This window comes from Gymnoscopelus microlampas, assembly GCF_963454915.1.
Source record: "Gymnoscopelus microlampas genome assembly, chromosome: 20".
NCBI classification, from domain to species: domain Eukaryota; kingdom Metazoa; phylum Chordata; class Actinopteri; order Myctophiformes; family Myctophidae; genus Gymnoscopelus; species Gymnoscopelus microlampas.
In genome coordinates, this window is record NC_139957.1 from 31,705,942 (window position 1) to 31,724,615 (window position 18,674).

The 18,674-nt window shown below is 41.6% G+C and overlaps 1 protein-coding gene across 1 annotated transcript; it reads right to left on the reverse strand.

Moving 5' to 3' along the window:
• Nucleotides 1–40: 40 nt before the first annotated feature.
• LOC311035905 (methylmalonate-semialdehyde/malonate-semialdehyde dehydrogenase [acylating], mitochondrial-like) lies at nt 41–6,674 on the reverse strand (the record flags this gene model as incomplete). The annotated part of the gene is made up of 12 exons (XM_084044385.1): nt 41–175; nt 455–553; nt 1,431–1,610; nt 1,760–1,941; nt 2,432–2,621; nt 2,995–3,116; nt 3,340–3,642; nt 4,075–4,153; nt 4,692–4,853; nt 5,734–5,808; nt 6,057–6,095; nt 6,636–6,674. The coding sequence occupies 12 exons, from the start codon at nt 6,672–6,674 to the stop codon at nt 71–73; spliced, it is 1,575 nt and encodes a 524-aa protein (XP_083900511.1). The 3' UTR covers nt 41–70.
• Nucleotides 6,675–18,674: the final 12,000 nt, after the last annotated feature.

The following is an 18,674-nucleotide window of genomic DNA, read 5'->3' on the forward strand; positions in this document are numbered from 1 at the left end:
GGCAACGTCCCTTGAGCTAGTGGGACTGCACAGTAGTTAAAAAAAATCTATTCACAACACACATTGGGGCTTAGCGTCCCATGGTGGGCATGGTAACGGCAGGAGTTTTCAACGTGGCATCTTCAGCTTTCCATTGTGAAGTAACAGTTTTTATCTGTGTGTAAAACTGGATGCCCTGCAGAGGAAAACACATTTACATCAACACTTACACTACATTTATCAATCACTTAGAAAAAAAACCTACAGCCATTCTTCCCTGTGCCACCAGGGGGAATGGAATGGAGAGTATTACGCTTTTGCAGTGAATTCTGGGTATTGTAGTATAAGATAGCAAAGCGCCATGTTCGAACAGGTATTGAGTATAATCCAAATGTTTTAACACTGTTCGGCACTGTCACAAATTTGACAGTTTAGTAAACCTTAATTCCAAGGCACTTGTTCGTTTGCTACTTACTGCTTTTCCATAGAAGTTGGTGTCACCTCTGAAGGACCCTCTGGATCCAGTGAAGGAGAACATGGGCAGTGGAACAGGGATGGGAACATTCACTCCAATCTGCAAAACGCAACCAGTCATCATCTGCATGAGCGCAAGCTTTACACAATAGCGGCCTGGATCTAAGCCTTCGGATGAGTATGTAAATATGATACCTGACAGACCCTATACTTATCTTTAAAACTAACCTAAGAACTGATTTGTTCTCAGTTTTGACAGTGTTTTGTTCATTTGCTTATGAAAGGGAGAGGAATAACTAAACAATAACAAAACGTGTTTCTTTTGAAGGCAGTGGAAATGAGCATGCACTGGTCTAGAATGTTTGAAACTGCGGGTGTAATTCTGGACACACTGGAGTCAGACCTTTTGGCCAAGGTATATGGGAGGGAGGGGGGGGGGGAATAAAAGGTGTTTGCTGCATGGAGGTTTGGAAAGGAGTCCAGCACATGGCCTGCAGCATTCCCCGACATGTGAACAGCAAACACAGGGCCATAACTGGGCACCGCAAGCAAACAAACAGGCTGGTCATATAATATTTATGCTTAAAAGTTTAACAGGTTCCAAGGAATCCCTTTTTGAGTTTAATTTAAGATCCCCCCCTCCTCTAATTCTACCAGGAAAAGTCTTGTCCCCCGTGTTTTTATTGAACAGATACATATTTACTGAGGCTATTTGTAGACCCCACGGGATGGAAAGGGGGCACCAAAGTGTATATTTTAACTCAGGAGCAAACAAGGCTATACTTGCCATGGAAAATAATTGTTCCTCTGTGTGTGTGTGTGTGTGTGTGTGTGTGTGTGTGTGTACACGTGTGTGTACATTTTCAAACAGAAGTGTGACTCCTTGTTTAAAATGCTGTATAGACATTGACAGCGGGCTGTGAATGTAACCGTTCTCCTAAAACAAGAAAACACATAAGGAGATTCTAGTCACTCACCTGGCCCACGTCCACCTCATGAGTGTATTTGCGTGCGGTGGCACCATTTGTGGTGAAGATAGCTGTTCCGTTGCCATAGGGGTTATTGTTGACCATACTGATGGCATCATCCAATGTGTCTGCCTCTAGGACGACCAACACCGGCCCAAAGATCTCCTCAGTGTAACACTTCATCTGGGGCTGGGGGGGGGGACAAAACAAAGGAGGACACCTGAGGTCAGACCTCATGACGTGATTCACCATTTGGGCATTTACTATTTTATGTCATTGGGTAAATACATGGTAGGTGTTGTTAATAATTGAATCAACATAGACATTAATACACATACTGTGACTTTGCTGATGATTGTGGGTCCAACAAAGTTGCCGTTCTCGTAACCCTTGACGTGTACATTCCTACCGTCAAGGAGTACCGTCGCTCCCTCGTCCACGCCACTCTGGATCAGGCTGTTGACTCTCTCTTTAGCCTGGGGAGAGATCAAAGGCCCCACATCTGCGCCAGGCTGGTCCCCTGACAGGGTCCCCGAAAACAACCGGTTAGAGGTTTACATTATGCATGTACAGTACAGACACTACAAATACTCGTCCAGCCACAAACACACAAAAGCCAGGGCGAAGGGCACTCCAAGACACTCCCTCCAAAATGGCTGTTTAGAGGTTTCCTGTGCAGTCGCACAAATTAGAGTGCATATCGCTGCAAACAAGGGGGAGATTATTCATTCTTTTCTTCCACATCAACTTGCTTTCTCAAAAGATTTGATGCTCCGAGTCACTATTTAGCTCAGGGCTGCGGATTTGGCCACAAACTTGCAGCATGACTGACTGAACATGCTCTCAGTCCCAGCTGACTCCAATGCAAAGTTATAGTAGGGCGCAAGGCGAGAGGTGTGGTTAGGCCGGCGTGGGTGGCCCTAAGAGGGCCAAACCGAAGGCCCCCGGCGATGAATGGGGGCCTAGGAGAGAGGGAGAGAACGGGAGGGCGGGGCGAGAGGGTGGGGTACCTGCATTCACGCGCAGAACCTTGGCACGCTCCACCAGCTCCGGAAGCCAGCTGCGTGCCTCGCCCACCAAGATGGCTGTAGAAAGGGCCATACAGCGTTGCCCTGCCGCCCCGAATGCGGCGCCTACGAGCTGATTAAGGGTATTCTCCTTGTTGGCATCAGGCATCACTACACCATGGTTCTTGGCTCCCTACAGCACATGATTCAATTGACTCATGTGACTTCAATGATTACACAATATAATGTGAATATTTGTGGCATTTATTATGTTATCAATATTATTAATATATATAATGCCATAAAAGATAATGGATAGGAACAGGATAGGTTGTACAGATTAGATATTACATTGCTTCCCCATAATTCAGCAGTGTTGCCCAATTCCAATTTCTGTTCTGCATCTCAATTCATTTATGTACAGTTGGCAATAAGGAAGAGCAAAAACAAAATCCAACAACAATTTGTGGGCCAATGCTGCCACCTTCTGGTCATTTCTGAAAACTAATATCTGAAATGCAAATCTTATAGTAGGCTACATTCTGACTTGGGTTTTCCATACTCACCATATTAGACTGTACCCTCTTTCCATTTTTGGATCCCCTCTCATAGATATACTCTCCAGCTTGGTTAGAGCCTACAAAGCTGATTGCTTTGATGGCTGGATGATCACAAACGAAATTTACAGCTGTGAGAGAAAGGCAGATACACAATGTCTATTAGCATCACTACTTATCTTATACTTACATGTACTATTATTCATTTCATTATCTGTTCCAACTTGTGATATTACAGCTTACGGGTAATTTATACTTTGCTACACGGCCCTTTCACTCGACAGAAATACGTCATTTTTGTTGAAGGGTTGCTGAAAGGGTTGTGCAACGTAGGAAGAATAGATAATTTCATACCATCATGCTGGCCATGGATGATGTTAAGTGTTCCATCTGGCGCACCAGCATCCTGCAGCATCTTGGCCAGCAGCATGGCACAGGCGGGCACACGTTCCGATGGCTTCAGGAGGTAGGTATTACCACACACCAAGCCCATGGGGAACATCCAGAGAGGGATCATGGCGGGAAAGTTGAAGGGGGCGATGCCGGCGACCACCCCAAGGGGCAGGCGGTATGAGTAGATGTCCATGTCTTTGGTGACGGAGGGCATGGTCTCCCCAAGCATCAGAGAGGTAATGCTGCAGCTGTGCTCCACCACCTCTGGAGGAAATAACCATACAACCATACAGTCCATAAAGCAAAACAAACATAAATGCGTATCAAGACCACTGAAAGGCAAAACAGGACAACAAGGTCTTCATCCAACTTGAAAAGTCAAATTGAAAGAGCACCTAAAGCAAGCAATCGCATAATGTGACAGCTACATACAGGGGACACTTGCATTTTCACTAAAACAGATTGTGGATGTGCAGGGCTGTAGGTTAATAATTCCACATAAACCAGTCTCTGGAAGGTGGAAACAAGCAGGTAAACTCATTCAAAGTGCTGGAATAGACTCACTGGATTACAGTATTTTCATCTACATGATGAACTGTTCCCATTACCGCAGAGCACGTTTAGGGTGTACAGTATGTATACGTTGATCTTTAGAAAGGCAGGGATGTGTGTGTCTGTGTGTGGTAAGTAACTTACGCAATCCCCTGAACACATCCCCCTCTGCATCTGCAAGGGTCTTGCCCTGTTCTACAGTGATTGACTTGGCGAGTTCTTTCTGCAACACACAAGGAAACCTCACATTTTCAACTTAACTCATCACATTTAAGTCTCAACTGACGCATCAAAGTAAAACGTCAACAACAGTGTATGTAGTAACACTCCAGTGTCAGGTTGTCAATTTATGATCAACACAGGCAAGGTAAAGATAGCTGAACCTGAAAGAAGTATTAGGCAATGTACTGCACCAGTGATTCTCAAACATTTTGCAGACATTGATATGCATTAGGCCAGAAACCCATTTTATAAAGAAAAAATGTTTTATGTCTGAGGCAATCTATTCTGTAAAATCCTCAGTGTTCATTTAACTCGGAGAGCATATTAACGGACACGTATGGGTCCATTTGGTTCCATTTGTACATGCTCTGAGTTACAAACACCTGGGGGTCGCTGGACCCCACATTGAAATCCAGCGTACTACACAATTAAAAAAGGTACATAGGGGATATGATATGCATCCCTAAAACCAAGGTCTTAACTCAACTCTGTGAGGTTTAAAACTACACTATGAGCTGTTGAACCTTTCACTGACTTACAATGTTGTCCTTGATAATCTGCTGATAGCGCAGAAAGATCTGCTGCCGAGCCAAGATGGAGGTCTCAGACCAGGATTTATAGGCTCTGGAGCAAGAGTCCACAGCCGCCAGCATCTCCTCCTGGGTGGCCTTGGGTATGCGAGATATTACCTCATTGGTAGCCTGCATCCAAGAAGATAAAATAGAACGCCGTAATGGGACATTATGAAAAACATCAAGACGTATGTAGACAGGCTGAAGAAGGGGTGTAGATTCATAACGTATCACATATCACCTAAATAAATATTAGATAAATATTAGATAATGTTGTAGTGTAGTGTTGAGTGAGAAATGTTTTGATGAACTGGAGGTCATAGGGTGTCATCCAACAAAATACTTCTCAGGCTTAGGACTAATAAAACAACTAAGAGAGAAGACTGGAGCACACTGATAATTTACAGACATTAATGTGCAAAGAAAATCTCCAACTGATGTTTCGACACCTACTGTCTACTGTCAAAGGACATTTTCTTCAAGTTGGTAACAATGATGTAAATGGTTAACTCCACAGGATGCTCATCTGAGATACCCCTTGGTCAGGGGCCCAGGACATTTAGTAAACTACAGTACATGGCAAACGTTCAAAGTCCTAGTCAAAACTAATCTTATGACTGGAATGTGGTCGCTGTATGTGACGTGTGTTTTTTCACCAAAATGACCAAGAGGCTGCCGGCCAAACTTTCCCATGAAGGACATTTTACCCTAACACTGCATAGACCTGTACAGGAAAACGTTGACTTAATAATTAAGCTGCTATAGGCAATTTTCCTAGAGAAAACCGTTTGCATCAGAAAGTGCATAATAACCTTAAAAAGGAATGCAAAAAAGGAGGAACTGGTTAGCTCAGTAGATTTAGCTGATTATAGTCATGTCAAAGACATCTATTCAATAACTGACCATTGTGAAACATTCCACCCATACCCAGGTAACTAACTCAACTACTGGACATAGGTCAGTGATGTAAGTGTACTGTTATGTGGTATACACCAGATGAAGTACTTACAGGATTGTGAATATCAAGCCACTCTGAAGTGTTGGATTCAACAAACTTTCCATCTATGAACAGCTTAGTGGTTGGCTGGAAGGAGAGATGATACATTATATCTGCATCTTTTCACCATATAACTTACCGTGTATGTAGCTGATCATTATAATTCTGGTTCATTGTGTCATGTAACAGATGGATCAGACTAGTGATATATCCACTCACCACAGAGGAGGAGTAACACACTTGTGGGGCCTGTACAAAAGACAGAGCAGGTGCTTAGTGCAGGTTGTGTTGCAAAACTGTGCAATACAGACAATATTAATATTTCATCCACTCACCACAGAGGAGTAACACATGCGCCCCACTTGAAGTGGGACCTGTACAAAAGACAGAGCAGGTGCTTAGTGCAGGTTGTGTTGCAATACACATGATCAGAATTGTATAGCTTATGATAATGCAAAACATTAATGCAAAAGAGCATTGTCCAGTTTCAACCAGCCTTTACCAGATTAATGTGCAACTATGAGGCACAGGCATGACTGCACTTGTTGGGGTCAAAGTCAAACCATGCATAATGAACGTGGACTCTGGAGCTGAGGTTCTGCTAACAGGTGGACTGATAAAGACCCCGAAAAGTGATTAAAAGAGATATATATGCCTGTCTGGTTGCAAATGCACTTCTTTCACAGTGTTAAAATAATCATAGAGTGCCTCTTCCAAAACGATTACAGACAGATGAAGCATTGTGAAATAATTCTCAGTAACTGAAGAAATCAACTCCATTAGTGAAGAACAAAGTAGTTTACAGAACAATCTGGCACACCATATCCTGCAACAACATGTAATCCACCAATTTGTAAACATTGATGTCAAGAGGCGATAAGTTTGTTTTAGTTGTTACCATACATTTTTCTTACCTTTTTCTGCAACAATGACCTCATTGCAGTCGATGCCATTGTGGACTTCTTATGAATGTAATTACTATGAATTATTATTGTACAAAAAATGACCCCCTGACACCCAGGTATAGGAGGACAGTGGCCAGTTTGTCAGGAGGCTCACAATCCTTCACCTACTTGGGTTCACTCAAGTGGGCGGGCACGGGAGAAAAGCGTGACCTGCCATTGGCTCTTACAAAGTACGCCTATGAGCTGAGCCATTGTTACAACCATTGGATACAATGTTTATCGGTGTTGATCATCATAACTTGGTCAAAAATAAAACATCTAGACAAGCAACAAACCGTGCCAAAGAGAAAAAACTAAAATATTTTAACTGCACATTTATTTTGACATGTATTTTGTTTGTATCATTGTTTGTTGTTAGTTAAAGCAGATTGAAAACTGATTAGAAGCAGGCAGCATGGTAGCTTACTGTGTGAATACACTGTCTATGTGGTCCGAAGGTCAAGAGTTCAAATCCTCTTTCTTCTTTACTCTGAAGCATGTTTTGAAGACTAACATTCAGAAACGACACTTGAAAGCACTAAAAGAAACGTGTGTGTGTATGGAATGCCAAAAATGCCGTATCTAGATATAAATACATAAATAAATACATGAATTTATAAAGAAAGAAATGTTAAAATAAATACATAATTGTGCAAGGAAATGTACAATTAAATATTGAAATTTATTCATTTATGTATTTATTTATGTATTTATATATATATGTATTTATTTATTTGTATATTTATGTTTTTATTGATGTTTTTAATTATTTATTTATTTAATTATTTATTTAAACATTTAATTATTTATTTATGTATTTATTTCCTTATTTATTTACATATTTATTTATTTAATTATTTATTTAAACATTTAATTATTTCCTTATTATTTACGTATTTATTTATTTAATCATCTATTTAAACATTTAATTATTTATTTATGTATTTATTTCCGTATTTATTTAAACATTTATTTCATGAATCATTTCATGCCGTATTTCATTGACGGTATGTTAATGAGGGGGCAGGCTTTAGCAATCAAACCCAGAGCGATCAAACTTCCAGCCCATAGAGCTGGTCAGTGGTCAAATGTATTACTATTTTGTTGATGATGATAACTGTGTTTATGTTTATAATAATTTGGTTTGATTTGATAAATTAACAAATAACAATGAAAGCCATAATATATTTAAAAATATGAAGCAAAACTAAATAATATATAACAATAAATAAATGCTTGGGGATAATCCCCAACATGTTCAAAAAGGAATAGGAAGAAATGAAGACGTATTTACTCCTACCCCCTTCGTATATATCATTCCTGATTCATATAAACAATTACAAATTTAAATCAAAATGATAAAATCCTATGATATCTGTATAAATGAAATATATATTAAAAAAAATATTATACATTATGATATTCCCTGAAGGGTTTCCTGAGGGTCCATGACTGCTTTCCTAACTGTGTTTCTGGGACCACCTTTGATCCCTGAGGGGTTTCTCGGGGGTCCATGGCTGGTTCCCAAACTGTGGGTCTAGGACCACAGTGGTCCCTGAAGGGTGTCAAACTGTGGTTCGGGGACCTATGGGGGTCCCTGAAGGGTGTCAAGGGGGTCCATGGCTGTTTCCCAAACTGTGGTTTGGGGACCTATGGGGGTCCCTGAAGGGTGTCAAGGGGGTCCATGGCTGTTTCCCAAACTGTGGGTCAGGGACCGATGGGGGTCCCTGAAGGGTGTCAAGGGTGTCCATGGCTGTTTCCCAAACTGTGGTTTGGGGACCTATGGGGGTCCCTGAAGGGTGTCAAGGGGGTCCATGGCTGTTTCCCAAACTGTGGGTCAGGGACCTATGGGGGTCCCTTAAGGGTGTCAAACTGTGGTTCGGGGACCTATGGTGGTCGCTGAAGGGTGTCAAGGGGGTCCATGGCTGTTTCCCAAACTGTGGTTTGGGGACCTATGGGGGTCCCTGAAGGGTGTCAAGGGGGTCCATGGCTGTTTCCCAAACTGTGGTTTGGGGACCTATGGGGGTCCCTGAAGGGTGTCAAGGGGGTCCATGGCTGTTTCCCAAACTGTGGTTTGGGGACCTATGGGGGTCCCTGAAGGGTGTCAAGGGGGTCCATGGCTGTTTCCCAAACTGTGGGTCAGGGACCGATGGGGGTCCCTGAAGGGTGTCAAGGGGGTCCATGGCTGTTTCCCAAACTGTGGTTTGGGGACCTGTGGGGGTCCCTGAGAAACTTAGCGAATTCCAACACAACCTGAAGCGAGGGCACAAGTTGTTCCTTCACGGGTGCTTTTGTGATAAAATAAGTTTCTGTTATAACTCTCCCGAGTTTTCAACTTTATTCAACTTTCCTATCCTCTCTGTCTCTGCTAGGCTAGGCTAGCTTAGCCTTTGTTGACCACCTCGTGTCGAAAACAACAACAACAACAAGATGGAGTCTCCTCGTCCCTGCGGCAAGAGGGGATGTTGACTACTCATCGCAGCAGAGGACCCCAAACGGACTGGGGAGGCCAGACTGGCTCCTCCGGGAGTGTCGTCGAAGAAGCCATCGGACCTTCCCAGGGTAGCGATGACTTCCTCCATACCCCCACCTCGCCCGTAGCCAACTGGGACTTCTCAGGGTGCTGCTACGACGGCGACAGCGAGGAGGACGAACCTCTCGCGCCGGAGGCGGAGGAGGACGACGACGATGACACCATGACCCCCTACCAGGAACAGGAGGAACCGATGGTCAGCCCAGACCCTCCTGTCCCGGAGCCAGAGAAGGCGACGACCTCACCGGTGCCTAGCCAGGAGGCCAAGGTAGCCGGGGAGCCCATTATCACGTGCTCCGTCGTGCTATGGTTAGGTGCGGCCTTGCCTAGCCGATGGAGCCTGTGAGGTCGTCAGTCGGGGCCCCCATTCCAGGATTCCAGGGACTGGCGCCCCTCCCCCTTCGTATGGTCGACTCCAAGTTGCTCCCAGAAGCTGACGGCGTCAGAAACGCGGTGCAGTTCTCCTGGGCGGTTCGACGGGAGCCAGTGTCGCTCGGCTTCAACGCCGACATCGCCACGGGGGTCGACCTGGGACCTAGCCACCGCAATCGAGAAGGCCAAACCGGGTCGGGTAGGCAAGGACCGCAGAGGCGGACACCCCACCTTTACCAACACATGAACATGAACACATGTGCAATTGATAAAGATAACATGAAATGCTTATTTTAGAGGGTACGTTTTTGCAATGTATGACATACTTCATTCTGAAAATAGCCGATCTACAACCTCAAAACTTTTCAGATAGTAATGTGTTTCTGAGCTTGTAGATCGGCTGCTTTCACTAATTCAATTTTATCTTTAACAGACAACCTCAGCCTGGACAAAGCTATAGCACTATAGGTAGTGTTGCAGCCTGTCAATCTGAAGGTTGAGGGTTCGATTCCTGTTAATGGCAATAGGTTGAGATGTCCAATCAATCCAATCTGCTTCCATCTCTCTTCAATCTATTCCCCCTCTCTCTCTCTCTCTCTCGGTGAGAGGTGGCATTGAAAAATAGATGACCTTAAGCTCAGTCTTCTATGGCTTATTGTGCATATTACTTATAGTTTTGTCTCTCTTTTAATGTATGATATACTTCATTGTGAAAATAGCCGATCTACAACCTCACAACTTTTCAGATAGCAACGTTTTGTGAGCTTGTAGATCGGCTACTTTCACTAGTTTTCGTTCTGAGGAGACACAAAAAAGTGCCTTTATTGGTAAATGGTTTGTGAACCAGTGATCTAGAGTAGTTCGGGACACAGAGGCCTGGTTCAAAATGAACGGAAATACTTATAAATATCAACAGACACTATCAGGGAGGCCATATATCTAGCTCAATGAGAAGAAAGGCAGTCTTGGAGTCCGTAGGTTGCTGGTTCGATCCCTGTCCACGACAATGTATTGAGGTGATCATGATTTGGCATTATTCGGATAACACATAGTGTGTCTTGAGGATAGGCTTAGGCGTTATTTTACTGAGGTTAGGGTTAGTGAGGGTTTAAAATCCTCATGTTAATTGCATGGTCTTCTTTCTCTCAAGTTCAGTATTCTATGTTTCAATGGCTTATTGTGCATATTACTTATCATTGCTTCTTTCTTTTTTCTCTCTTCATTCCCTGGCCCCGTATTATCGCTGCTTGCAGCTATATTTATTATTATTATAGGACAATCCACAATTATTTATACTGGCACGTCTTGGGCTGAACCAGTCATCAGATTGAACTAATTTACCGTCGCATCTGGGAAAAGTATCCGCTGGTTGAAGCTGCTTTGGTCGACGCTGTTGTGTAGAGTATGGTAGACCTACTGAAAGTAGCAGATCTACAAGCCCAGCGCGCTCTGCTGGACAAAATATATCATTACACCAGCAACGTGCTTTTTGAGCAAACTTTTTTTTTTCTTCATATCGGTCTTTTTTTTTCATATCGGTGAGAAATTTCACCGATATGATCCGATATAACCAAATAAGGCCATATCGGGTACCGATATATCGGTCGGACTCTAATACTTGGACACATCACGTTTGACTCTGATTAACCTCCACACATTCCAATGATGGCATGTGCTACTGTATGTTGTCACTATGACCTCAGCTACAACTACTGCGGATGGCCAATACTTCCACAAGCACTACTATAACTATGATTGCTACAAGCACCTAGGAGTCCTTTATAACCGCCAAGCAATACCGTAGAATGACACTGTTTTTAATATTATGCTTTTATTGCAGTTGTGTCACTGCTATTGCAATACTTTTACACATAAAAGGAAGAAAAATAAAAACTGTAAACTAATTCTTATTCATTTCTTGTTCTCAAACTATTTGCAGGAAACAGACCTGGATGACATTGACTGGGAGGACACTGGCCATCCAAATGAGCTGATTTTTACTCAACAACTGGGAATGCTCCAGGCTGCAATAAATCCCCTCCAATACTCCGTCATGGAGAATAAAATTGTCTTCAACTCAACTTGGCTGTACTGTATGTAAGATCTTGGTACAACATGTGCACAATTGATACCACAAAAGTACCATTACATTCACTCTGCTTTATAAAGTAAAAAAGTCTGTCCATGGGAATGTCTATTTTCGGACGGGCAGGACCTGTTCTCTCTACACCAAATGTAGGCTGTACTGGGTGCTGATTTTCCTATTCTGACTGAATTTCCAGATGTAGGTCTAGCAGGGAACTGACTGGATTTCCTGACACACTGCCTATGTGAACCCTGTCAAATTTATATATGCGGCATATTAAATATGTGTTAATATTGCCCTTCTATTTATTCTTACTTTGTTTTATTGATTTTTATGCACATTACTTTCAAATTCAGTCATATTCGGTTCATGATATGTGCCTTAGGGGGAAAGGGGGAAAAAAACGTAGAGGCCTTTACATTGAAGGAAACACCCCATTTCTATTTGTTGAAATTGTATGAATGCAGTTATGAACGCAGCTACATTTTCCATCCAGCAGGTGGCGATGCAGGCACGTGATTTGGCTTTAGCCAAGGTAACCTGTATATAACCTGGAACTTCCTGTACAACTGTACTACTAAAACGCGCCAAGGATGGTCGTGTCGTCTTAATACTGGCCCAATTCCAAACTCCACCCTAAGCCCTCAAGCCCTGCACCCTCATTAGCTTAAGGTAAGTCAGCTGGTAAGTGCCTGAGTGTGGGAGGGTTTAAGGGTTCCAAAAGGGTACAAAAGCAATGGAACAGCCCTTTGTGACGTCCCACGTTACCTTGACGACAGATGACAACGTTGCCGTGACAACCAAAGATTCGACTGACACTTGCCTCCCTGTTTGAAACTTCGAATTTCTCTAAATATTATAAACTTTTATATTATAAAATATTATAAAAAAGAGACATTGTATCATGAGTGAAACAGCTATCGATACAGTCAATATAAGTAAATTATATGATAGCCTTAGGAGTAACTTTATATTTCTGGGACACGTTGCTATTTTGCACAACAACTTAGTACAACGAACGAAGTATAAAATAGGGTTGATTAAAGTGTTTAATCAATTTATTTGATAATAAAAAATCCATTACAATTTTTCCTTTAGAAATAAAATAAATAATAAATAAAAATAATCCCTCAAAAACCTGCTTTTTGAAGGTTCTCAAACGTTCAACTGAACTTCTTTTTATTTTTTTTATTCCATTCTCCTCACTAATGAACCCTGGCCTGATGCCATGACATGAATCCCCCCCCCCCCGCCCTCCGCCCCCCCCGCTACTGAGACCGGTGGTAAAAAGACATATTAATTCTGCATTTATTTCTCGGCCAGCGACGTCGCAGAAGAAAGGCCTCTTTCCCTTTTAAATCCGGGCACCGTGGGTATCGGCGTCCTCTGGTAACTCCCACTACGCAATGTATTGTGGGCAATTTCTTTGCCAAAGTCTCCAAAGGTGCTGACTTACGGAAAGGGTGCAGAAAGGGGCGTTCCCGAGCCCTCGCTGACTTCAGGCTGACTTTCCGATTTCATTTGGAACAACCCTCAAGCCCTTACGGAGCTCACATGAACGCGCACCCAAGTCAATGAGTCAGTGAGGGGGTGGTTTGGAATTGGGCCACTGTATATATCATCGTGTTAAAAGTTTTCACCTACAGCTCACACATTGGCAGTAAGTAAAGATTTTAAGTAATATTTATCAGTATTACACATCACCTCTTTACCGAACGCAATAATATGTAAGCATTTTACTCTTGTGAGCAAAACATGTTTAAAGTTAATCCCACTCTAACCAGTGAACCACTTCCCCCCCCCCCGTTCGGTTAAACGTTTAATAAAAGTCAAATGAATTAAGGATTCAGCTTAGACAAACAGTAAACTAGGATTTCTGCCAACAATAATTTGTTACATGCGAATTCAGGTATCATTTTCTGCTAACCATAAGCCGTTTACAGTTAGCAGACCACGTTGTTTTCAAAAATGTTAATATCAAGGCCTTCAAATGGATTCATATAGCCTATTGGTGTACGGAATGGGGCCACATTTGAAATGATTCCCTGCAGAAGGGAAGAAATGTATGTTAGATGAAGTGCCAAACGATTTAGCTGGGTACCAGATCTCCACTTTAGCAATAGCCTACTGTGCTAAGCTACATACTAGTCAACTAACAACAATAGCAGATCTACAAGCTTGTAGCCACAAGCTTCTAGAGAAATCAATTTTTTGATAGCCAACTATACTAGCTGGGGACCCCCTGGTACACGCAATGTGTTAAAGAGCCAGGCTCGCTACTATTAGCACATTAACCGCCAAGCCTGTATTTATACGGGCCGTTAAATCTTTTTTTCCATCCTTGTTTTTGTTTCTCTTCCCATGACGCTTAGGACCCATCCTATGTAAAATATACACCACAACATTGGGATCCCCCTGTATTTGTCAAAATACTTCCAAAATGTTAATCAAGTCCATGATCATAACACCAGAGGCAGCTCCACAAACCATGTTCAACCCAGATTTGGCACAACAAAGGGAATGAACTCTTTCTCATGCTATTCATCTAAAATGTGGAATGCCCTACCAAAAGGAGTAAAGGAGTGTAAAACCCTACTCACTTTCAAAAATGCCCTAAAGATACACCTTCAGGAGGCTGCAATTCAAAAATGGCCCCTGTCCAAGTCCTAACCTACCCCATGTCCTAACCTAACCTACCCCCCCCCCCTCTCTTTCTTTTTGTACATATTTTTCACCCTTCATACTTCATACCAGTAACCTGTAAACTGATTGTATGACATTCTGTATAGTAGTGTGTATATCTGTCTGTCTCTTATATGTCAACATGATTTGTGTGCATGGGGATCTCATCTTAAACAAGCTACGTGCTTAACTGAGCTATCCAGTTTAGTAGACCTTGTATTGCGAATTTGTACTTCCATGTACTGTTATGTACTGCCATGTACTGTTCTCATGTCTTACTAAATAAAGTACATCAATCAATCAAAGTTTCCCGAAAAAGCTTTTTTTTTTCATGGTTTTGGCTAAACATCATGGTTTTCACACTGTTTAAAAAACGCATGGTAAGCTCCGGTTATATTTTCCTTTATTTGATCGACGAACAGTTATCCTCTTTATGTTTAAAAACGATCTGTTAGCTGATCGGTTTCTAAGCTAATCCAAGATGGCCGGACGGGGTGAAAATCACGTGACGGCCAAACAGATATGACGTCTGCAGCCTGTTTTCAGGCAGAGCTAAAAGCAGAGAAGAAGGAGAGAGAGACATTAACCCTTTGAATGGTCGTCCACCCGTCGTGTTTGTTTTTAAACACCAGCCGATCGCGGATTATAATGGATATACATTTTTGTGACCGGTTAAAAGGTTATAAAACCCAAATGTCTAGCAGTGTGTACATTATGAATAAACCCTTGGCGGGTGAAGTGTTAACAAATACAATGGAAAAATATGTAGTTGTTAGTAGTGTTCAATGTGAACTGCCCTTAGCAAGCATAACTAGACTTGCTGTCATCATAGAAACAAATACATTACACTGACATGATTGTGGATAGTGCTGGACTCGAAACAGAATATGTGAGTGTATTATAAGTAGATGTGAATGGTTTGCATCGCTTGTTCATGATGTCCTGGTAAAATTTCCAATTCATGCAACCCTTTTTCAAATAGTCATTCATTCAAAAACAGACTCTCATAGAGATGAAATGATTGCAAGCTAATGGCAATTGTAACTAATGTATTTCATTTGTCTTTGTATTTGTCTTTCTCTCTTGAAATTAAGGAGCAGGAAAGTGAATTGGTATCCAAAATCGAAAGAGTCATGATGTCTATAATTAACAGAAATAATCCAATGGCAGTCATCTCAACTCCTCCACAAGGCCCAACTCCTCCTGCCACACCGTTGCCAAATAGTGTCAGCAGACTCAGCACCACGCCACTTGTACCCCTTGTAACTGCTGCCACACGTGGTAGAGTATTTCAAGCAGTCTTTTAATAATTGCAAAATGTGATTCTTTTGTTAAATTAAGTGATAAATAGCTCTAGGCCATATTGTGACAGTAACACTTGCTATAGTGTTGGTTGAGCAACAGGGGTTTCTGTCCCAAGCGTTTCATTTACTGAAAATGCATTTTCAGGTCCATACAATTCAATCAGTTAAGACGCCTCATACAGGATAGAGAAGTGGACACTAGGCTACATTATTCAGCTGTTTTGTAAAGCAACTTTGTGTACTAAGAAAAGCGCTATATAAGTCTGATTTATTTAAAAAAAATCATCTACAGGAGGGAATATTTAATATACATTATTTGATCACATTTTCTTCTATCTCACTTTGTGTTGAACAGGAACCACCCCTCATGAAAAACTGCTACTGAATTACTACACAAAAGCTACTTGTGTAGTAGTGGCTGTATAGTCACCTGTAGCAATTGTGTAGTAAATCTGTAATTTATTCACTATTCACAATACATCAGTAGAGTTTCTTAGTGAAACAGTAGTGTTCCCAGTAGTAATCAAGCCGAGTAGTGAAAAAGCTGTTAGAACATTACTGCTTTACTACAAGGGCATTTAAATAGAGATTGTGTAGAGATTTTACTACTGGCTTGTGTAGTGAATATGCAGTAACTACTATACAGAATCACTACAAATATTTAAAAAAGTGATCAAGTAGAGTTTTTACTACCTGCTAGTGTAGTGCATGTGTAGTAACAACACTACAGAATCCACTACAGTAGCCGAGTAGTGAAAAAGCTGTTAAAACATTACTGCTTTACTACAAGGGCATTCAAATAGTGATTATGTAGAGTTTCTACTACTAGGTTGTGTAGTGAATGTGTAGTAAAAACACTATATAATACTCTACAGTAGCCGAGTAGTGAAAAAGCTGTTAAAACATTACTGCTTTACTACAAGGGCATTCAAATAGTGATTATGTAGAGTTTTTACTACTAGGTTGTGTAGTGAATGTGTAGTAAAAACACTATATAATACTCTACAGAAGCTGAGTAGTGAAAAAGCTGTTAAACATTACTGCTTTACTACAAGGGCATTCAAATAGTGATTATGTAGAGTTTTTACTACTTGATTGTGTAGTGAAGATATAGTAAAAACACGACAATCCTCTACAGAAGTAGAGTAGTGAAAAAGCTATTAAAACATTACTGCTTTACTACGAAGCCATGTAATTGATCAAGTAGAGTTCTTACTACGTGCTAGTGTAGTGAATATGTAATAATACCACCAGTAGCATGGTCTCTGACACTCTGTATAGATAAACCTCTTATTGTAGTATCAATCAATATTAAACACTTTGTCTTTGTAACATAGGATATATGTGGCAGGATAACTGAAAACACAACAGAAAGAGGTTGCATTTAAATCATTTATTTCCTGAGTTTAAAGGCTAAAGGACCACCATTAGCAAAATCAGTAAAAAGTACACGTACTGTCATCAGCCTCATGTTGTTTGTATGTCATTCAGTTTAGTTAAGTTGTGTATGTTGTTGTTGTGTTTTGTATGTCTCTGTTTTGTTTCATGTTGTTTTTTTGTATTTTCTTTATCTGTGCAAATTCTGTTGTCGATTTTTTGAAAAATTCCTATGTGAAAAAAAACAAAAAACTGCAATAAACAGATGTTAAAAAAAAAAAAAAAAAAAGTGCACAGGGAAGACATATTTACAACTATTTACAGGTCGCAACAACAACACCTGGGAGTCTAACTCCATCGACACATACAGTACTGTCAGTGGCGGTTCCAGCCTTTATGGCACCCTGGGTGAACCAGTAGTAGGGCTCTGTACTCATGTCTCAATACACAATTTCCCCATACCTGAAATACATCTTTACATTTCTCAAAATTGGTTCATCCCTTCAGACGGACACCTGCGTCGCAAGTTGATGCAATTTGGTGATGTGTGGCACAGATACTCCCTTTAATTGGCGTGTTGCCCAGTTAGTGGCAAACCCTAACTAAAAAACAAAAACATAAACCTAACCTCAACCCTAAACTTCAAAGACTATGCCTAACCCTAACCTTAAACCTAACCTCTCAGAAAAGAAAAGAAACCTAACACTCAAACCGATACTCCCCCTTCCCATAGTGTTTTCCCTGGTGGGCGTGGATATACATCTAACCCTGACCAGAACCCTAACCTAAACACCATCCCCAGCCCTAATCTGAACCTAACACTATCCCTAACCTGATAACCATGCCCACCAGGGCGTAACACTAGGGAAAGAGGGATTCTCGTCACAACCACTAACTGGGTGAAAACACTGGGAGTATCTGTGCCACACATCACCAAATTACATCAACTTGCGACAGAGGTGTCAGTCTGAAGGGATGAACCAATTTTGAGAAATGTAAAGATGTACATTTCAGGTATGGGGAAAATGATGTATCGAGGCAAAGAAGTACAGAGCCCTACTACTGGTTCACCCAGGGTGCCATAAAGGCTGGAACAAGAGTGTCAATTTGGGGGTCCTCAGCATGAAATAATTTGAACCACTGAACAGACACAAATAATAAAGAACATAAAATAAATAAATGAGTACTGTACAAAACAGATGTCTTTTAAGACTCAATCTGTTTCTTGGTGATTTGGCAGTGGAATGACATAGAGTCTCGTTTGACTTTTGAGGAGCACACATTTCCGCAGTATCTCGCATGGTCTAATGGCAAAGAAAACATCTGTCAGTTTGACCTCTTTGAGGAGACAGTCCAACTGGATTCCTAGATCATAATGTCGACAGGTAGTTGTGGGTTTGAGAGACAATTTTCGAACCACTAGACAGGTTTTCAGCTCACAGTCACACTTGCTGGTTGGTTCTACAGTGGACACAAATCAGTTTTTCTAATACACCAAATGTACCATCTCTAACCAGAACTACCGAGTTGTCTCTTCGTGATTCTCTTGAGTAGTGTGCTGTGGTAAAAATGGAACCGCCAAAAGAAAACCTGTCATAAGCAGACGCCTGACTGTCCTCTATGTGAAACCCAAACAGTGTCTCTATGGGCTTCTT